The sequence below is a fragment of the Abramis brama genome (genome assembly GCF_963993115.1).
Source record: "Abramis brama genome assembly, chromosome: 1".
Classification (NCBI taxonomy): Eukaryota; Metazoa; Chordata; class Actinopteri; order Cypriniformes; family Leuciscidae; genus Abramis; species Abramis brama.
Window position 1 is genome coordinate 49,588,200 of NC_139963.1, and position 23,195 is coordinate 49,611,394.

The 23,195-nt window shown below is 36.2% G+C and overlaps 1 protein-coding gene and 2 long non-coding RNA genes across 4 annotated transcripts; 1 reads left to right on the forward strand and 2 right to left on the reverse strand.

Annotated features, from left to right (window-relative positions):
* Positions 1 to 2,191: 2,191 nt before the first annotated feature.
* LOC311083634 lies at positions 2,192 to 3,193 on the reverse strand. The gene is made up of 4 exons (XR_014606335.1): positions 3,057 to 3,193; positions 2,556 to 2,641; positions 2,402 to 2,468; positions 2,192 to 2,235 (listed from the first exon to the last, which is right to left on the reverse strand). It is a non-coding gene; the product is annotated as an uncharacterized lncRNA (long non-coding RNA).
* Positions 3,194 to 5,556: 2,363 nt separating this feature from the next.
* On the forward strand, positions 5,557 to 13,114 carry LOC311082684 (thioredoxin-like). Of its 2 annotated transcripts, XM_084113689.1 has the most exons (6): positions 5,557 to 5,741; positions 11,040 to 11,144; positions 11,225 to 11,290; positions 12,522 to 12,587; positions 12,757 to 12,783; positions 12,820 to 13,114. In XM_084113689.1, exons 1-6 carry the CDS (start codon positions 5,718 to 5,720, stop codon positions 12,856 to 12,858), a joined length of 327 nt encoding a protein of 108 aa, XP_083969815.1. In that variant the 5' UTR covers positions 5,557 to 5,717; the 3' UTR covers positions 12,859 to 13,114. The 2 variants fall into 2 exon arrangements, with proteins under 2 accessions (XP_083969815.1, XP_083969814.1); XM_084113688.1 differs by having other exon boundaries at positions 12,757 to 13,114.
* A 1,024-nt stretch (positions 13,115 to 14,138) lies between these two features.
* On the reverse strand, positions 14,139 to 22,786 carry LOC311083984. The gene is made up of 3 exons (XR_014606402.1): positions 22,017 to 22,786; positions 14,597 to 14,700; positions 14,139 to 14,411 (listed from the first exon to the last, which is right to left on the reverse strand). It is a non-coding gene; the product is annotated as an uncharacterized lncRNA (long non-coding RNA).
* Between the last annotated feature and the right edge of the window lie 409 nt (positions 22,787 to 23,195).

A 23,195-nucleotide genomic window follows, 5' to 3' on the forward strand; every position in this document is an offset into this window, starting at 1 on the left:
GTTTGATCAAACACTCACCATATAATTATAAAATGAAGTAAAAACGGTTTAATAACCTTCGTTTAAGCGACAATAATCAATTAAGTAAAACAAACACCATTTTATCCAAAAAACATTTATTCAGTTGTCATTTTTACAATTAAGTTTTTGAAACGTCAATTGAATTTGTCATCAAAGGCTTGTGTTCTAAGTCAAAACTCATTCCTTCACTGATTCATACTATAGTAGCAACTGTCCGCACAAATGAACAGTCTAAAAACTCAAATGGTGTCTTAAGAATAAAAAATTTAATTCTATGGCATCATTTGAACCTTTCATATGAACAAAGTTAATAAATTTCAGTAGTTTTAAAGCTGTTGAGATAATTGAAAGACTTTTGTCCAGGAATTTGCATGTCAGGGTGGCACAACTGCAAACATGGTTATTTTATTATGGTAATTACAGTATACAGGATAATGCATTGTCCAGAGGAGCCTTAAAGGAACACTCCACCGTTTTTTGAAATAGGGCTTATTCACCTTCTTTCCTACATTTAGATAGGTGGGCAAATGCATTTTTGTCTCAGTGCATGCATTGTTTTAGTTTGACAGGGTCGGCGCTAGCTTAGCTTAGCATAATGAATGGAATCCTTTGTTGCCAGCTAGCATGTCCTGAGTAAAAGTGATATAAAAAAAACAAAAAAAAAAACACCTAATTACTTCTTGTGGCCTACGTATTCACAACAAGTACAAACAGTGATGCAGATTAACACTAGGCGATTTCCTAGGCAGATATTGACTTGGGACTATATTAGGGGGAAGCACAGGCGAAGCACTGCTACTTGGGTGCAGAGATATCACGCCCAAGTAGCAGTGCTTCGCCTGTGCTTCCCCCTAATATAGTCCTTAATATATAAGTCAATATCTGCCTAGGAAATCGCCTAGTGTTAATCTGCATCGCTATTTGTACTTGTTGTGAATACGCAGGCCACAAGAAGTAATTAGGTGTTTTTTTTATTTTTTTTATATCACTTTTACTCAGGACATGCTAGCTGGCAACAAAGGATTCCATTCATTATGCTAAGCTAAGCTAGCGCCGACCCTGTCAAACTAAAACAATGCATGCACTGAGACAAAAATGCATTTGCCCACCTATCTAAATGTAGGAAAGAAGGTGAATAAGCCCTATTTCAAAAAACGGTGGAGTGTTCCTTTAATGATGAGTGAAAAGGATTGTAGATCTCTCTAATACTGGTAAAAACTGCTTTAAAGTATGGGTAGGTTTGTCACATGCCTGTCCTGTCTTGTGCTGCACATGGGTGTTTTGTTATTTTGGGCCATGTGCTCAGGTCATTGTCTGATCCCTCCCCCTTGTTATCTGATTATTGTTTGAGTTCTTCCACTGTTCCCTTCTGATTAGTTTCCCTTTATAAGTCCCTTCTTTGTTTGCAGTCTGTGTTGGTACGTTGTCTAATGTTTCCTGTTCCCCGTGATCCTCCAGAAAGTTCTTGTTTGGTATTTATTAGTTATGTTTTCCCCCTTGTGGGTTTTGTTTTGTGTTTAGTGTTTCCTTTATAAATAAACTTAATTTCTCCTGCACTTGAGTCCTCACACCTTTTTGCAATTATCCCACCGTGACAAGGTTGGTACACTTTCCATGTCAGTTGAATTTAAACACTTAGAAATATTTAAGCCTACAACTAAAACTTGTTTAAATTTCAAAAAGTCAAAGTTCATGACTCAAATATACGTTACATCAGTTTTTAAAAGATTTTGAGATTTTTAAAAAACAAAATTTTTGAAGGTTTATTTGTCAATTACACACCCATACACACACACACACACACAGCATTGATTTAGCACAATGGGATTTATAAATGTCTAATAAACTGCATGTCAAGTGTTCGTGGTTTGTTATGCGCTACTAACTTTATCCAGTGACCTTTCTTTTATCTGATAACGTCCCCTAAAACTACTAATTTAGAGAGCAATAGTCAACTAGCATGCTTTACTTCTTCTGAAAAATATTATGTGATATTATATTGCTACAATGTTTTTTTTAATTCAAATTCGAATTTTTCTTTCAGTTCAACCTATAATGGTCTAATTAACATTATACCTTGCTAACATTACAAAACCTAACATTGCTGACATTTTTGATATTTTGAATGCAAAGCAAAACTCAAATAAGAACAGACAAAACACCAATAATAAACAATTCTGTACTTTATTTAACGATCACCTAAACATCATCTTGCTGTAAACAGGACAAAGCAAAGAAAAAAGGAAGAAAGACTTGTGTTAGTGACTTTACTTTTCGTCTTTAATTGCATAAAAAAACCTCCTCATTTATAAGTCGCTTTGGATAAAAGCGTCTGCTAAATGAATAAATGTAAAATGTAATGTAAATGCATAATAATTACTTTCTGGTGGGCGAATGCTCCTTCTTTTTTCCTTTTTTTGCAATCACTGTCAAATTCCTCGACTTCACTAAAATAAAAGATGAATGCCATTGTCAAAAATATTGTGTAATAATAAATAATATATTTTTTTTGCAAATGCAAATTACAAGCATACCTAGAGTGAATAGGGCCACAGAGGAACACCTCCTCAGCCTCCTGCCAGGATAATGCCTGCATCTCATATAGGCCATGAATGATGGCCTGTCCATATAAATAAATTAATTAATATATAAAACATTTCAGTCAATACAAATTAAAAGAAGGAACCCAAACAAAAGGCCAAATGACACATTCTAGCTCACATGTTAATATAGACTGGTTATTACATAGTGAAGGCATAGTAAATTTGATTATTTTTATAATTTATTATTTTTTTAGATTATTAGTAAATTTTTACAATGGCTTGTCTACAAAAAGTCCAAGGTTAAAGGCTAACGTTAGCTATCAAAATATTTTCGGCGAAAAAACATAGCCTACATTAACGGCTCAAATTTTGTTACAAACTAAATATTAAATGGACTATTCATATGTTGGTGTATCGATGAGCTATAAAGTAGTTTGATTAAAAAAGAAATCGAATGAGTATGATTCGCTAAATAAAATTGACGATACTCACGTTTCGGCTTAAGTTCTTCAAATGTTTATCCGATCCAATTTGATAGGAGGCGCTGTCTCGAAAAACGAGGGGTCTGAGAATGCGGGACTCTGGGTGCGGGACTGTAGATGCAGGCTCCGAGTCTGCAGCTTCATACTACTCCCCCTGTCTAGTGTTAGAAGCTCTGGCATGTTTGTGTTTGATTTGTTCATTAAAGGTATAGCGGAGGATTTTTTTACTTCCGGGTGGATCACCTATACTATTGGTCCTCCTAATTGTCAATCATTCTGGTGAATCAATCTAACTTTTCAAAAAGTGGAGAGGGCGGGTCTTATCTAAAATTCGGAAAGATCCTCCGCTATACCTTTAAATAAATTATTTTACCCATTAAAGTGTGACAATTAAAATATAAAATGAGCTTGTATGATTCAATAAGATCTAATGTAGTCTCTCTCTCTCCTCTCTCTCTCTCTCTCTCTCTCTCTCTCTCTCTCTCTCTCGCTCTCTCTCTCGCTCTCTCTCTCGCTCTCGCTCTCTCATGAATAAGGACATTGTCTGATAGGATTATCTGTTATTAAATGTGCATATGACACTTGTTACTGATAGTGCTTAATCAACTGTAGGAATGGGGTTATAGCCGTGAATGCTTTTATTTCTGTGATAAACCCAGAGATTGGCTCTGATTGTCCTTTCTGCTCTCAGAGGGAAACCGTTTTTCATGCTTTTATGTTTTGTGATAGATTGAGACCATTATTTATTGTTGTAGAGTCTTTTTTTAAGGCTTTTGATGAAACTTTCTCTATGCAAATGTTTATTTGTGGTTTTAAATATGTCAAGAGAAAGGCTCCTGTGTGTCAGTTGTTAAATTTTGTTTTGGGCCAATCAAAAATGGCAATATATGTGAGTAGGAAGAATAAGATTGAAAACATTTCTGGACATGATGTATTGATGGTTTTTTCCAATGTAATCAAGTCAAGAATAATTACAGATTTTAATTATTTCAAGGCTATGAATGATTTGTCATTGTTTGAAATGAGATGGTGTAGTGGAGAGGTATTATGTTCTGTTCATGAAGGGACATTAATTTTTGCTATTTGTTTGCAGTAAAGGAGTATTTTATGGTGTTATTTATGAATAGCAGTTTAACCCTTGTATGGTGTTCGGGTCTGTTGGACCCGTTTCCATTTTTTATCAAAAGAAAAATGATACAATTAATTATTTTTTCAAACTGAGACTCATTGGCCTTGGCTCATTTTCTGTGAGGAATATATATCAGAACACATTTTTAATGAAAACACACTGTACACCCCCCCTACACATTTATATTACACACAGGATGTTCGGGTCCACTGGACCCGGGGCTAATAAAAGTGTGGAAATTGTAGGTCCTGTGTACCTTTACTCTGTCCTCCTCCTGTCAGGGCCTGCTGTTAGTGTGTGTATGTTCTTGTATATGGTTTATGATGACACAAATGTGTATAATGACATGGGTATTACAACGTAAACATGGTTTATGACGACATCTGTGTTCTCATACTAAAACATACTAAATGGTGTTTTTTGAAATTCAAAAAATGCCAAAAGTTTTCTGTGATTGGTAGGTTTAGTGGTAGGGTTAGTGTAGGGGGTCAGATTATACAGTTTGTACATTAGAAAAACCATTATGCCTATGGAGAGTGACCATACACCACATATCCAAGTGAGTGTGTGTGTGTGTGTATATGCATGTGTGTGTTTTGTGTGTGTCTGTGTGTGTGTTGTGGGTGTGTGTGTTGTGGGTGTGTGTATGTGTCTGCATGAGTGTGTGTGTGCGTGCGTGTGAGAGAGAGATTGTGTGTAAGTGTGAAAGAGTGCAAGAGTTAGTTTTGTGCTTCTACTCCTGGCATTCCCACACGAGGTTGCAATTCTTAAATGTGATCAAAGGTAAAGAGAAAATATTGACCATATATGCTGTTTATATTGCTTGTAATTGGGATTAAGTAAACATCTGTTGAGTATTTTAACATAAATTGTTTGATTGTGTTGAATTAAAAACCCAAAAATGCAGCGGGTCCACCAGACCCACGAACACTGGCTGAGTAACAAAAATATGAACACCACACAAGGGTTAAAGGGTGGTTTTATTGTGTATGTATATTTTTGTTTTTGTTTTTGTTTTTTGTCTTAATGTAGAATGATGTAATGAAATAATTTTTTATGGTAATAAAATGTGTTTTCAAATCTCTCTCTCTCTCTCTCTCTCTCTCTCTCTAATAAGGACATTGTCTGATAGGATCATCTGTGCATATGACACTTGTTACTGATAGTGCTTAATCAACTGTAGGAATGACAGAAAGTTGATAAAGTTTTTAATTATTTTTGGCTGTTGCCATTGCTCTAAATACAAACCATTCACCAAACACCAACACCCCTCTCCCCTAATCCCACCCAAATACCAACACCAAATTACGAGCGAAACGCGCACGTGACTGGAGAGAAAGTGAGGCTTCGTATGTCATCGATCACGTGACTCTAGTAAACCAATACACACCCCGATACGGGGCTTCACTAGAAATTGTTTTGCTTGTGTGATACGCGCATCGAAGCTTCAGTGTCATATGTAACATCACTACTAGTACTTTCAGGGCGAGCGTGTTGAGGAAGGTTTGTTCTCTGAGCTCGAGGCAGAAGTAAAACGATAAAATGATCATCATCATTGAAGATCAGGTAAGAGCGATAGCTTGATTCAACACTAGCTATGTTTCCATCACCACGTTATGTAAGTTTTTTTCCTAACATAATTAAAATGAAAATTAAAATGCTTAAAAAGAATAAATCAAACTCTCAAAATGGCTGCACAAATTATAAATCAAATGAAATTTCATTTCCTCATTTGGATTTGATATTTTCATTATCAACCCGGTATAAATCTGTCATAATTAAATCTATAAGTCAATGCTCAAATCATAAATCAAATGCTCAAATTATAAATCAAATGCTCAAACAAGCGCACATCGAAAATGGCAAATCAAATGCTCAAACGTACATCGCAAATGATAAATCAAATGCTCAAACGCACATCGCAAATGATAAATCAAATGCTCCAACGCACATCGAAAATGGCAAATCAAATGCTCAAACGGAAGCCGGAAATGAGCCGTCAATCAAGTAGTGTGGGCGGAGCTTTGAGACAGAACGGCTGGGGTACCTCAGCCGGTTTTTTTTTTTTTTGAACCACACAACAACAAGATACATACTCTAGCAGAGGAACAAAAAACAATACAAACGATTACAATAAGGGGCATATTCAGAAAAAAGAACCGAACCCAGCCACATATACATAAAACAAACAAAAAAAATAATAATAATAAAATAAAATAACAAGGGGAGCTATAAATTAACCTGTACAACAACCTATAGAAACAAAGAAGCAGTACAACACTAAAAATTCTGTTATGTCACAAAGTATTTTTTTGGCTGACTTGTACATTTTAATTTTATGGAGAGATGAAAAAAAAAGTTTGAAATCATTGATGAAACAATTAAATGACAGCTTAGAATTTTTCCATTTACTGCAGTGAATATATTTACACAGAAGAATGATCACATTAATTAGGTCCGACCTCAGCCGCTATCTGTGTACACTCATCGATGACATAGATTTTTTTGTTTTTTTTTTGTTTTTGTATATAAAATGGACAAAAGTTTAATAACTAAACTTTTAAGGGATGCAGCAGAGGCCCTGTAGCAGAGCTCATTGACAACAGGTGAAGCAGTCGATTCAATAATTGACAAGGTAAACACATTTTCAGGTGACACCTTTTATGTTTCCTGTATGAAATAAAAATGAATAAATATGACTAAAACCATATATTGCTATTATTACCTTATTTTTCACATGCAAGATGCATGGGTGCAACATAACATTCTAATCATTATTAATTAACATACAATTTCAGAGGGCACTAATTAAATCAATCAAGTTAATAAATGGTGTTATAAATTGGGGAGATGACCACACAACATTGCCACCTGAATTTCTATTTTTGCTGTCACATTCCAATAATGGATCCAAAAATGTATGAAGAAAACATGAGCTATAAAACTCAAGGCACATATACCCATTTGGCATAAAAAAAAATCTATTCTAAATTATAATTATTCTAGACAGTGGAGATAATAATTCCACATACAGGAGTAAGGTATAGTGATATAACAAGACTTGATACAAACAAAAAGCCCATACTTGTCCATGGACTATAGCTTTCTTATAATTTACTTGCCAGCAACTATTAGAACATCAAAAATAACCTATCCTGCAATTTCAGTTTAAATGAGCCTATTTCTTTCATTGGGCCTTCAGAACCTCTTTAAACCTAATAAACATTGCACTGAAATCAATTTGAAAAGAAATAAGCTGGTTTGAATTGACAGATGGGGAAAAACTCACTTCAAATAAAAAAATGTAATTAAAAAATTAAAAACATATGTTACATATATACATTTACTTATATAAACTTTCAAGTTTCGGAAAAAATAAAATACTTTTTAAACCTTTCGGCTTCCCGTACATTCAGTTGTGCTTCTTGCTCGTATTCAGTTCTGATGTTACGTATGGTAACTCGGCAACTACGCATGACTTGTAGGCTAGTATGATTGCCTAAAGGGAACAGAATCGACTGCTTCACCTGTTGTCAATGAGCTCTGCTCCAGGGCCTCTGCTGCATCCCTTAAAAGTTTAGTTATTAAACTTTTGTCCATTTTATATACAAAAAAAAATGGATGTCATCGATGAGGTAAACACAGAAATGTAAACCAGGGGGGCATGGATTTCTATTATTTTGAAGGTACCCCCGGGCGCCGCCATTGGCTAGCGGACCCCCACCTGCTGTTAGCATCCCATTGACTCCCATTCATTTTGGCGTCACTTTGACAACGAATAACTTCACATCTGAGGCGTTTAAAGACTCCATTTGTCCATTATTTATTTCTAAAGAAACACGAAAATGTATAAAAGGCTTCATTACCTTGTAGCTTACGTTATGGCCCCTTAGAAGCAATTTTTGTAAAAATAGGCTAACGATTGCGTCATAACCACGCGACTCTCTGTCGCACAGTAGAGAGATTACCGTATGGACAGGGGGAGAAGCTTGCGGGCAATTGGGGGGACGTGAAATGACAAAGTAATTAATCAGAACACCTACTAAAAGTTTCTCCTGCTACTAGCTCATGGACAGCTCCTAATCACACTCTCCGTCTCTGCAAGTTTCGGAAGGGAATTATTCAGATTTCTCTTGGCACAGCTACTAGAAGACAGACGGTTTGCTCACGTCACATCTACGTCGTCAAGCTCAGTTTGAGTCTGCGCAGTACGCTCGACCCCCAGGAAGTAAGAGTTTCTAATTGGCTTCACTTTGTCTCCGTTGAATCCAATGGGGTCGCTGTGTCCATTTCTTTTACTGTCTATGATGTACACAGATAGTGGCTGAGGTACCCCGGCCCGTTCTCTCTCAAAGCTCCGCCCACACTACTTGATTGACATTCCTCATTTGCATTTGATTTATCATTTCCGGCTTCCATTTGAGCATTTGATTAATCATTTGCGATGTGCGTTTTAGTATTTGATTTGCCATTTTTGATGTGCGTTTGAGCATTTGATTTATCATTGAGCATTTGATTTATCATTGAGCATTTGATTTATAATTTGAGCATTTGATTTATAATTTGAGTATTGACTTATAGATTTAATTATGACAGGTTTATACTGGGTTGATAATGAAAATTAAAAATCAAATCCGAATGAGGAAATGAAATTGCATTTGATTTATAATTTGTGCAGCCATTTTGAGAGTTTGATTTATTATTTAATATTTTGACCATTTGATTTATCATTTGAACAGTTGTTTTGAGACTTTGATTTATTATTTGATCTTTTTAAGCATTTTAATTTTAATTATGTTAGGAAAAAACTTCCATAGGTACCCGCATAAAAAGTGGCTAAAACGGGTGGATTGTGACATTCCTAATATTCACGGGCGGGGATGCGAGCGGATAATGAACTCCTTGCGGGTGGGCAGCGGATAAACAATATGTGCAATATTTGTATGTCTAAATTACCATTACACATACGCAAATGTGTGTTTTAATCAGGCCATCCTTAAAAATATTCTTGTTTGCCGCAACCCGACCGACGCTGTCAATTTAGGACCGACCCAATTAATTATTTTTCCCCCTTTTAGTCCTACTGACTTGCCGGTTGTAAATTTGTCCAAAAAAAAAAAAAATGTTTTACTCTTCAAACAACTAATGTAAATGCAATAAAATGATATCAATTATATTTTAGTAGGCCAAGTATTGTGTATATAAATTGCCCATATATAGGCCTACATACAAACAGGCTACGCTCTTTCTTTTAAATAATAACCCGTGGCGTCATGACTAGAGATGACACGTTTTGCTGACTAGCACGAGAGCCTTTAGCTGCCCACCAAACCGATTTCAATTAAGTTTGTCGAAAATGTAACAGCCCTTTGTAAGAATTCACAAAGTATTACCAAAGGATAAAATTAAATATGCTAGTTCAGGTTGTTAAAAATATAGTTACTTAGCCTATCTGCTAACCGGTTCTTCACACCATACGTAATGTCGAACGTTACCTAGCCACAACAACAGCCGAAAGCTAAAAATGATAAAAGCCCCCCCAAATGCCACTCTCATATCACTGTCATATTCGCTTTCCCAACAGTTTTGTTGTAAAATTATGAACCAATGCACGTGAAATAATGTTACATAGTTTTACGGCAGCTGGCAAGCCACTATGTTACACAACTTCCTGCTTATGACAACGCAATGTCGTCTCATCCTACCGTAAAAAAAAACGTTTTCTCATAAACGATTTTTACTTGAATAACTAATATATCACACTCTGACTCCTGTATCATTTTGTTTATTTCTGTGATCGCGGCCTGATGAGAGGAAGCGCGCCATTATATCACGTGGGTTGGACTCTTCCGAGTTTTTTTGTTTTCGATAATTTGCCGCAGTGAAAGAGGCAAGACGGTATAGACCTTATGCGCCAGAGAAACGAGGGCGCCGCCATCTTTAGAATATTGTCTTTGAACTTCCGTTTTTGCGGTTGCTCTGTATATTCCGGCATTGCTGTCCAGGAGTAATTAGCTTTTGAAGTGGATTTACTTATATAAAGTTAACGAAAGTTATCATGAGGATTGTAATGTTTAAAGCAGGTGTCTTAACAAATGTCAGTAGACCGGGAAGATTTTAAAACGAGCCGTTCATTCATAAATACGCAAGATCGCTGTGAAAATAAAACCGGAAGTCAAAAGACAACGAGCGCAGCGCTGAAAAGGGACGGGGCTACATAAGGTCTATACAAGGACATCATTAACTGTCATCATGTTGACTTCCTCTTACTATTTGTTTGAATTTATGCAAGCTAGGGCACCATGTGGTTTAATTACGCCTGTTACTGATAAATAGCCTATTTTTAAGGTTACAAAATATTGACAGGTGGTCTACCATTGTGGTTTCTGTGTTGTAATTACAGGGCATGTGGTCAGTATACCAGTTTAATTCTAGCCTATAAATAGCAAATGAGATGCACAAAATACGCATTTAAGCATTATTAACTATATTCCTTTTAAATAACAGTTCTATAAACAAGCAAATAATTAATTATTGACAAAAATGTAGCTATTTAGTTTATTTCTTCCCCACTAATGAAAATTCTAAAAGCAGACAAAGCATCAAGCTTTGTGCATCATCAAGCAATGCACACAGACTAATAAAACCTGGTCTGGAACAGCATGTGAGTGGAGTGGCTGGTTTTACTCCACAGTTTGGAATGATGTAGCCTAAAGGCAGATTCATGTAATCATGACTTTGTAATTTATTACAAACATATTGTTGCCTTTATAAAAATAAGGGTCCACAGTGGCATTGTCTTGTTTTTAAAAATAGCTCTTTATGGAATTGGTGATGAAATCCAGCATTGACTTGTGTTCACAGGACGGCTTTGACAAAGCTCTGGCTGAGGCTGGTGATAAGCTTGTAGTGGTTGACTTTACAGCCCTGTGGTGTCGGTCTTGTGAGAACATTGCACCTTTTTACAAAGTAAGTAACCTTTGTTTTTTTGCATCTGAATCATTATATTCATTGGGTTGTTGGAATTAACTTAATTGACTCGCTTGTAGGGTCTGTCTGAAAATCCTTCCTATGCTAATGTGGTCTTCCTCGAAGTGGACGTGGAAGATGCAAAGGTGAGTTTTCTATTGGAGTTTTTTTGTTAGAGCTGTAGTGTTAGGCTATAAAATAATTAATGCCAACTCATGTCACATAATTTGCTGCACCAATACAAAACTGTATTATGCATCTGCAAACATAGAAGTCAATAATGTTTGAGCTTCCCTTGACCTTATTTGAGTTCCCTATGTATGTTTGTGGATCAATGTTTATTTGTGAATATAAGCCTAAATTAAATCTGTTCAATATATAAAGCAATCGTGCCTCTTCAGAAAACTTGGATTAAAGCGCTTGATTCATGTGGATTTATTTTCAGATCTCTTTATGAACGTTTTGAAGTGTCAGTTTCGAGTGAAAAGTCAATAGAGAGACAGAAATCTCTCAGATTAAAAAATAAAATAATTATCTTCGTTTGTGTTCCGAACGAAAGTCTTATGGGTTTGGAGTGACATGAGGTAGAGTAGGCCTAAAATAGCCATATTTCTATCCAAAGTTGCAAATTTGACCAAAATTGGAATATCGCATTTGCTAATAAAGCACAGCTTCCATCCAGTGAGACAAAGAGGAGAAAATCGTCACTTCCTGATACAAATATCACTAAATGTAAGTGTAATGTAAATGTCTTTTTCCATATATTATAAATTACTTGCGCATCAGACTGCGAACGCAATAAATGCAGTCATGTTATCTTTTGTTCAGAGGTGGATGCCTGCTCTCTGGGAACGCAGTTGAGTAACGTGTATCTGTTGGTTAAAACTAGTCAGAATTCCTTGTAAAGCTTTTTCTTTCATGAATCTTATTGTTTATTCTACTGCAACCATAGTTGCTCATAGTGTTTAGGCCCAAATCCCTTTGGATAAAAGAAATGCTCTCGTCACCTAACCTTTTTTTTATTTTTAAGTTTTCTTTTGTAAAATAGTTGGGCAAATATTTGCTGTGTGGTCATAGGTATTGTATGTGCAATACAATGTGAAATTTCTGTATAGGGAAGTACCTGTAACAGTCACATAGGCAGAAAAAAATTGCATCTACATATTTTTTGCTGTTTTAACGCATGAAATGCACCACTAGAGGGTAGCAGAATTAGAATAAAGTATGAAATGGTGTGGTTACATTTCAGTCACACTTTTGTTTTTGCTTTCATTACTTGCTCTGAATGTGCCCCGCAAGTCTCATTAGCTCAAAGCATTAGAATGAGAGCAATAAAAAGTCCTAAGCAATATAAAAGTTACATTCTGTGTTTTTCAGGATGTAGCCAAGTCTTTTGAGATCAAAATTATGCCAACATTCCACTTCTACAAGAACGGGAAGAAGGTTGGTTCTGTTGTCTTTCCTGAGTGCTACATAAAACTTTTAATTGAACTAATATTAGTCACATATTAACCGTAAAAAGTTACAAATATGTCTCTATGAATATGCATGTAGTGTTTAATTTATTTCCAGTTATTGTTTGGATGATTTAATCACTTGTTTTCTGTTGTAGCTGGATGGTTTCTCGGAGCCCAACCAGGCTAAACTGGAAGAGATGGTGAACCAATACAACCAGGCTAAACTGGAAGAGATGGTGAACCAATACAAAAACTAAGCCTGATTTGACATTCATAAATGTTTCCTGTGCAGCCCAAGCTCAAATTTCACTTACAATAACTGCCCACTTGTTTTGTTATTCATCAAGGGAGTTTAATTTTCTAATCGTTTTACGATTTTAGCGGAATCTGCCTTACAAAATCTGTCAACCATTTCCATAATGAATGATTAATTCATGTAACTAATTAAATATCTTTTTTTTTTTTCAAAATCAATAAACGCAATTATTAAATAAATAAAAATCTTATGGACAATGTTGTTTTTGTTCTAAAGAAGTTTTCAAACGAATCTTGCCGGGGAAGTGCATTTCTGCACCACTAGCTAGTTTATTGTCCCAGGCCATGATGTGATTGATGCCTGTTGTTTGCTTGTTCTATTCATGCCTTGTATTGTTAAAGGTTTCTCTAAAATCTTTGTCCAAAGTAATTTTTGTAGCTGCATAAATTGCTAGTGGCCTGCTTACAACATCAGCTCTAAGTTTTGTGTCTGCATGGTGATTACAATAATGCAATCCATAGCAGTTCATCTTTGTCTTTGCCAAGGAGATCTTATAAGCCAAGCATTAGCACCCTTACATCCTGATAAACAGGTAATACAGAGAGTGGCTGTGTGCGTAACTTGGACCAATCTTAACCCTAATCTCTAACTTGCATCAACCTTGATCTCTTCTCAAACATTGTATGAGTAGTTCCACCATTATTTTTTTTTTTTGCTTTATGAGTCTGTTGCAAAATATTGTTTATCAATAGCTTTTCCATATATAGATTATGGTGTAGCATCAAGTCAACAGTTTGCCCTGTTATTTAGCAGTCACGCTTTTGCTTTATTTCATACCAGACCACTTTGTATTCTCCATCTGGTTTTAGGGTTATTAAAACATTCGCACAAGAGGCAGGCATCATTGGGCAAGCTTAGAGCATGTACTATTACTTTTCATTTGTTCTCTCTCTAATTTAGCATCTCCTTGTTGCTGGAGGGCTTAACTGAACCCTTGCTGCCTCCAGTTGCATTTGTCAGTTTACTTAATTGTGATAGTATGGGTTGATTCATTTTGTAATGATGACACATGAACGAGTAGCCTAAATATCCTCCATGAATGCAGGAGGAAGAAAACTGTTTGCAGTGATTATTCAATTAAAAACATTTGCTCAAATGCTTTAAAAGCTAGATCATAATATCTAAGTTCTGAAAGATTAAAGTAAATCAATAATTAATTTCACATTTATTTGTATATTGCTTTTCACAAAGCAGCTTTACAGAAAATGCATGTTTCTTTATTGCAATTTAGAGTGATGTGTTAGCAGAGGTGGCTGTGTCAAAGTAATGCAGTTAGCTAACATCATGTATTCAATTAGACAGAAAACAGTGAGCTTGTGAAAGCAATTATTACGTGATCATGAAGAACATATAGAAAATTTGACAGTGGTGTATGTGGATTCAGAGTTGGAGTCATCTGAAGCCCTTGCAAGTGTCGGAGCCATCCCTTTACACGTGTTGGGGCATCTGAAATCTTCATAAGAGTCTGGATCTAAACTGGAGCTGGCGTAATGTCTAGTAATGGGTATCCCAATGTAGAAAGAGATAAGCAAATGGAAAATAATTAGAACTTTATAGGTAACTAGCGTAGAGATGATAAAATTGGGATCATATTTTCTTGACATGGTAAGAAAGCTGGTAAGGCCTAAAAGCTGCATTTTGGACCAATTGTAGCTTGTTTATTGAGGATGCAGGACAACCTTTTGACTTATAAGGACTGTCCGGCCTGTCCTGGTTTTGGAGGAATGTTCCTGGGGCAGCATGCTTTGTTGGTCCTGGAACAAAATCCTGTAACGTTATAACCCTAGTGAAAAAATAAATAAATAAATACTTTATTGTATTTGAAATATATTACATTTATATTATATATATTATATGTTTTATAATATGTATTTATATATTACATATAGTACATTGCAAATATACTTTTTATAAATAATAATAAACTATATATTTTTTTACTATCTTTAAATATATTAAAAGTATATTAGCATCATGCTTTAATCTATTTTCACAATACAACTTTTAACACACTTCAAAATATTTGTACTTTAGTATATTTTCTAAAAATGTATTTTAGAAAAATATAGCTTACTTGAAGTGAAAATTCAGTTTATTTTTTAAAATGTATTTATTTGCACTTTATTAAAAATATATTTTAGGTATATTTTTACTGTGTGCTGGAAATGATCATCTGTCTAATTACAGGAACGTCTGTCTGTGTGTGTGTGTGACCGATGGATTTCAAACTAGACAGGTGTCTTGCTACGGGCAGTGACTTGGCAGTGCAGTGCCAAGTTTGATGTTGTTTGGATTAGAAATGCAAAAGATATCATTAAACATATCAGTAAAAGAAGCACACATTGGCTTTTGTCACTCTAGCTGCTGGCCACTCCCCCTCTCACACTGACACTGAGTGAGCACAGCGCAGGACCAGAGACAGAGAGGGTCGAAGAAAGCAGCAGAGCTTAAGTAGCATTTTCTCGGAGTTCACTGTGTAGCCTGCTCCCTGAATTTTCGCGCTTATTCATTTGTGGATGTTAAATGAATCTGTAAGTCAGGTACACTGTTTACTTCTGAATATTATATTTTATTCTGGTGTGCTTAACTTTATGGTGTGAATGAATTTTAATTAATCAACTAACATTTGTTTTTCTTGCAGGAACAACATTCATATGCTTTTAATGTTTCCAAACTCTTTGGGGAAAAACTTGTGACTTTGAGTGTATGTGTCTGTGTGTATAAATACAGAAAGGGGAAGTGAAACTAGACAGTCTGTTAGAATCTTGTGATTAACAAATGAAGTCATAATTAAAACAGAGTTTGCTTTACCTAGTAACAGAGGGGTTTGCATATGAAGAACCAATCAAATAGTGGGGAAATTATGTAATGCAGCCTGACATTTAAGCCATACCTCTATACTATAAAAACTGTTGTATATGTATTTTTCGGTGGGATTCTCAATGGAATTTGTCTGAGATCCTCCGGCCTTGCTTCTTGGGAGAGATTCCCTGAGAACTGCTCGGGAAGATCTCCTGGCCGTGATTAAAGCATTTAAAGGACATTTGCAGGTCTGTTTGTCAATTTATTCCTGCGCAGGAAGCTAGTTTAGGAAGCTAGTTTAGGAAGCTAGTTTAGGAAGCTAGTTTAGGAAGCTAATTTAGGAAGTAAGTTAGTTTAGGGGAACAAGTTAATACTGAGTTTAGGGAAAAATCTACCCAAGTGGGGACGTCGATTTGGAGACGAGACCCAGGTAGTTAGACTACGTGAGATACCCAAGTGAGGACGTCGCCAGGAGACAAGACTCAAGTATCAGGTACCCAAGTGGGGACGTCGCCAGGAGACGAGACCCAGGTACAGAGTTGGGTGTCCATTTGGAGACACCCCAGATAGTTAGGTTTAGAGAAAAAATCTACCACAATCGCTATTGTGTAATAGTAGCCTATAATATTCACCAACTAAACATATCCTATTCAATGCATTCACAGTCTCTTTCACGACCATCATTTGTAGTAGCCTATTCATAAACTGTTTGCTCAAGCGTAGCTTTTTCTCTGAGTTCACTGTGTAGCCTGCTCCCTGAATCGTCGCGCTTATTCATTTGTGGATGTTAACTGAATCTGTAAGTCAGCTACACTGTTTACTTCTGAATATTATATTTAACTCTGGTGCGCTTAACGTTATCGCCACTGTGTAATAGTAGCCTATGCTATTCACCAACTAAACATATCCTATTCAATGCATTCACAGTCTCTTTCACGGCCATCATTTGTAGTAGCCTATTCACAAACTGTTTGCTCAAGCGTAGCGTTTTCTCGGAGTTCACTGTGTAGCCTGCTCCCTGAATTGTGTAGTTAAATTTTCCATATTTATTGTATGTCATTATGTGAGTATCAGTGCTTTCTACCATGCACAAATAAAAATGTCACTGAACTTTTGCTGGGTAATTGTAACAATGAGCACTCAAACACACCAAACCAACAATTACTAAAAACACACACAAAAACTGATTTTGTACGGGCACTGCACTAGTTGTAACAATGAATTGAAAGTATACTTTCAAAATACATTTAATAATAGTATTTTGTACAAAAACTAGCTGACTATTATTTGTTTATTAATGTGCATTTGTTATTAAAGACAAAGTGTGCAATTTGTAATATTTGAAATAAGCCAAAGCTATTACTGAGCATAAATGTTTTACTCAAATATAATACACTTACCACTAAGCAAAATGATGTCCAAAACACGTCTTTTCAACGTCTTTGTCACAAAAGTCGGATGTTGAAAAGACGTCCACTGAGGAGCCAGAATGAAAGTGTACTTTGGGTTTGGGCCGAATACCGAGCCCGAGCCCTCTCCTCGGACAGTACGCCAAATATGCATTTATTCTAAATGACTTATTTGTAAGTGTGAACTCGTAAAATCTCAATTCTCCAGCGGCAGTCATCTTTTTTGAAAACGAATTCAACCCAAGCGCTCTTTATGACGTGGGTGATTACGTAACCGCAAGATCATCTGTCCATCATCGATTAAAGCCCGCCCTGGCAATTTGATTGGCTCGGCCTTCTGGGAGCCGAGCATAATTACTCCTCAACGGATCGAGTCCAGACCGAACTTCCCGACCAAAAAATGTTGTGGGCGGGGTTCGGGCTGGCACCCAGGCTAGTGCTGTTGTTATAGAACTAACTTTCTGTAAGAAGTAACAGAAGTACTTTTCTGTTACAGAAGTAACAACATTAACCAAGCAACTTATTGGTTGTTATTCTGACACTTTTTATTTTTAAAATATATTTTCAGTAACGGAAAAGTTTGCCAAAAATAGCCAATACCCTCTCCTTCTAAGCATCCAAAAAAGAGCTATCAAATTCTGGAAACACCTAAAAACAAGCGACCCCAACACATACCAACACATACCATTACAGAGCCCTCAAACACCAAGAGCTGAGCGAAGCGAGGAGCCCCTGTGCCAGCTGGTGCTGAGACTGACTGAGCTCTCTCCGGCAGAGATCAGCACGCCTCAGCGCGCACACACACACACACTCACACACATTCGGCCTGCACAAATTATCAACACAGAACAAGACAAGTACATCACCCATTGGACGAACACCATTCAAAACCAACACAAACTGGAATGTTATTCGGCACTAAATCGAGAGTACACTGTTGCGAACTACCTGAGCACAGTGAGTGATGTGAAGCTCAGGAAAACCCTGACGATGTACAGACTCAGCGAGCACAGCCTGGCCATCGAGACGGGCCGGCGCAGACAGACCTGGCTCTCCCGTGAGGACAGACTCTGCTCGCACTGCATCCTGGGAGTGCCGGAGACCGAGCTGCACTTCCTCACAGAATGCCCAAAATATGAACACATCAGAGACCAATATTACCCCAAAATTAATAAAATATTTCCCCAATTTAACACCTGTAACCCAACCCATAAACTCAGATTCATCCTTGGCGAAGAAGCCAAATGCTCCAATATAGCAGCAAGATTTGCAGCATCTCTCCACATCCCGAGGGACGAGCAGAGCAGCAAACGCCCAATAAACACACACTCACAGCCTAACACACCTCATCACACACACACACACACACACACACACACACACACACACACACACACACACACACAATAATCCTTTTTATTTTATTTATTAATCTTTGTTTACTCTATTATTATTGTTTTATGTTATCAGTATTACAGGGTTCCCACACCTTGGTTGACTTCAAATTCAAGGACCTTTCAAGGACTTTCCAGGTCCAATACCCTCAAATTCAAGGACTTAATGAGGGGACACATTTGTTGTGTCCAACAACAAACGATGAGGTACCATCGTAGTTTCATGCGCACGTGAACTTCATGGCAACTTACAACACAAAGTACCTCATGCGGGAAACACTTAACATAACTCAGGGTTTTTCCTGGCTCAAAATGAGGCGGATGTGGTAAAATCCTATTAATGTATTTTAATAATAAGATGATAAAAATTGTATTTTTTGGAGATCATCATATAGCCTATTGTGTTTCCCACATTGTTTTTGTGGGTATAGCTTGGTACCTCTAGGGGGGTACGGGGGCATGCCCCCCCGTAAGAATTTTTTTTACATTTTAAAGATAAATTCATTAATCTGGTGCACTTTGAGTCACCCAAATCCACTGTTAAAAATAGATAATCAAATCAAATCAAATCAAGTATATTTGTATAGCGCTTTTCACAATACAGATTGTATCAAAGCAGCTTCACAGTATTAAAATAAAATAATACAACAAAGTTTGTTTCTAGTGGAATTTATTGATTGATAGAATAAAATTAAATATCCCCAAAATATCCCCAACTGAGCAAGCCAAAGGCAACAGTGGCAAGGAACCGAAAAAACTCCATCAAGTGACCTAATGGTGTCCTAAAACTCCATCAGGTGACCTAATGGTGTCCTAAAACTCCATCAGGTGACCCAATGGAGAAAAAAAAAAAACCTTGGGAGAACCCAGGCTCAGTCGGGGGCCAGTTCTCCTCTGGCATTTATGAACTAGAGGCCGGATTGTAGTTTGAAACTGTGAGATTAACAATATTATATGAATGCCTGGCCGAAAAGATGCGTCTTTAATCTAGTTTTAAACTGGGAGAGCGAGTCCGAGCAACGAACAGTATCAGGAAGGCTATTCCAGAGTTTTGGAGCCAAATGTGAAAATGCTCTCCCTCCTTTGGTTGATCTGGATATCCTAGGTATGACCAAAAGCCTTGAATTTATTGATCTTAAAGTGCGCGATGGATTATAGGGTGATAGAAGATCCGTTAAATAGACTGGAGCTAAGCCATTTAGGGCTTTATAAGTCAGTAGCAATACCTTATAATTAATACGGAACTTTATAGGTAACCAATGCAGTGATGATAAAATCGGTGTTATATGATCATATTTTCTTGATCTAGTAAGAACTCTAGCAGCTGCATTTTGGACTAACTGTAGCTTGTTTATTGAGGATGCAGGACAAGCGGCTAATAAAGCATTACAGTAATCTAGTCTCGAGGTCATGAATGCATGAACCAACTTTTCTGCATCAGAAACTGATAGCATATTACGTAGCTTAGCAATGTTTCTAAGGTGGAAAAAGGCTGTTTTTGTAACATACGAAATATGATTTTCAAAAGACAGGTTACAATCGAGTATAACACCCAGGTCTTTTACTGTAGAGGATAAAGTAACAGGACATCCTACGATGTCAAAGTTGTATTGTGAGAGGTTTTGTGGGCGGTTTTTTGAACCGATAAGTATTACCTCTGTCTTGTCTGGATTTAATAAAAGAAAATTACGCGTCATCCAATCTTTTATATCTTTAACACACTCTGTCAATTTGGATAATTTAGCGTTTTCATCCGGCCGTGATGAAATATATATTTGAGTGTCATCAACATAACAATGGAAACTAATTCCGTGGATGATAATCCACCCGCAAACCGCCTATATTCTTTGATTTAGATATCTGCATCTGATCATCACATTACAATTATTCAAATTCTTAGTGTTAAGCATGATAGTATGGTAACATATCACACTGAAGTAGGCTGATTTAAAATGAACATTTATTTAAAATAAAAGTTCTTCTTTTGGCAAAATTACATAATTCCTTAATAGCCTAAACAGAGGCTTTACTCCCTTCAAACTTAAATTGTTTAATTTCATTGTTGTTTCAATCTTTCATTACATTACTGTTTGAATACACTAATTTTTTGTACCTTTTATAAAGGGCATTTTGTCCCCTAATTTTATTAAATGTATGCTCCATCTTTCATTTCAAATTCTTAAATTTGATCAATATATTCAATTAAAATAAGACACTAGGCTGTTACTAATCAAATTAAATAATTTACATTGAAAAATTATAACTGTATTAAATTAGATAATTTTAAATATTTTTGAATATACAAATAAGGAATGTTGAAAAGATGATACTTTATGAAACTAAACCGCCAGTAGGAGGCGGCAGGCGACCGTCTTAATGAGCGAGTCATTCATTCAAACGATTCGTTCAATCGGCTGATTTATTCAGAATGAGGCAGTTTATGAATGGGTAATTGAATCTTTGACTCAACCGATTCGTTCAAAACGCTGAATCATTCAGTAATGAAACATGGCTGAGTGTTGCTGTGAGATGCGCGGTGGTTCTGCGGTGATCTTTGTTTGGAACTATTTTCGCTGCTGAAACAGAACAAAAACAGTCATTGCGTCTAAAATGTAAGTGACTTAATTTTAACTATTTGTTTATTGAACTGTTATGAAATCAGTCTCGCTTTCAATCTTGATGGCATTCAGGCAAACAGCTCTCTGGTCGCGTAGCCTAGGCTATATATTGTTTCTTAACTATAATATGTTATAAATAACTGCGCAAGCCTCAACAGCGAAACATGTTACCGTCAGTGCATTAGGTAGGACTATATTATTATCAACTATAGGCTATCAATCACCACTTACTTTAAATGAAATAAAACAGAATCATCCTCACGTTTTCGGTGATTCTCTAGTTATTTTTTATTGTCGAGAGACGGAGGCGGCACAAAATTTGACGGAGGCGGCCGCCTCATAATTCTCTATGCAGGAAAAACCCTGGTAACGTAACGCGTAAATGCGCTTAACTAGTGTAAATCAAGCAAGCTAGTATGCAAAGGCCATGAAGTGTTGGCGAAATAACACATTAGGGGAATGGAGTGAATATGGAATTATTTCCAGAAAACTTCTTGCACAAAATAAATTCAAGCACTTTCAAGCACCTGTCTCTATGTATGTTTATTTTCAAAAACTTTCCAGGGCCTTGAAAACATTTTTTCAGATTCACAAACTTTCAAGGATTTCAAGGACCCGTGGGAACCCTGGTATTATTATTTTTGCAATAACTAGCCAAGATAATATATATATATATATATATATATATATATATATATATATATATATATATAATACTATCTTTTTTATTTAATTTAACTATTATTATAATTTTGTGTACTAAATGTTCTAAATCATTTTCTATGTTGTTGTGATGCTTTGGCAATACAAAATGTACTTTTTTTGTCATACCAATAAAGCTTTCTGAAACATGAATGAAGAACATACGTCACTTACTCCATTGCTTTGATTGGTTGTAGGTCTATCCAATTGAGTGCAGAGGCATTTTCCTTCCTGGTTCGGTTGAAACACGCCCCATAATCACAGCCCAATGGAGCAGTATCAGACTCACATTCTGACTAGAATAGAGTATGACGACGTCAGGCTACAACAGCACCAGATGGTTAGGTAAATGCATCAACTGTGCAGCAAAAACATTATAGAGACAGGATGTGGTACATTTTGCATTTGCCCAAGAAGATTTCATGAGTGCATGCAGGATGAAGCACAAACGACATGGGTGGTTGTCTAGTTCCTGCTATAATGACATGAAAGGTCATGATGCAGTTGCTTATGCCAGCAGTTTTCAAACTGGGTCACACAGTGGAAATAAGTGGGTACCAAAGATGAGAAGTGTATATATATATATGTATCATCTTTTTATCTGTGTGTCTTGAATTATTATTATATATTTTTTTCATCTAGAATGTTGACACTTTCTCCTGTATCGATGATTGCTCTGATTTTTCTGCCTCAGATTTTAATTTCTGTGTGAGGAGGGTTATTTAAAAAAAAAAAAAAAAAAATTAACATTAAAATTTTGTAGAGATAAGGCTCTTGTAGGCACAGATGTAACAGCAGGCTCAGCTTGAATCAAGTGAAGCTGTTGGTTTTAGCGCCACCCTGTGGCTTTGAACGGCAATTTTTTTCAAAATGCCCATGTTTTCCACATGCATGGCATAGTTGTCCTTTTGCCAGGCACAATCTCCCTTGAAGACGTGGAAAAACTCCAGCACAGTTAAATCATGTTTCCTTGACAACAAGTGTAATTGTCAAAGGACATGTTTTTTTGAGATGTGTATTTATGTTTTTGTTATAAATTAATGTAAATTTGAGTTCATTAAATTTAAAAACAATTGTGATATTCAGAAGCCGATATTTATAATGTATGCCCTTTGAGGTGTTTAAAGTTAGGGGTTCTTTAAGTAAGATTTACGTAGAAAATGTGATGTCACATGACCCGGATTAGTTTGGAGCGGGTCTGCGTCATTTGGTTCAGAACGAACATGGATGCAGAGAAACAACATGTAGTCTGAAAAAGCATTACCTAATCTGCATGGTTTGAGAGGCGCACACAGTAATTTACCTTATATGTTTCATAATGTTTATAATGTTGTTTTATATTACTTTATGTGC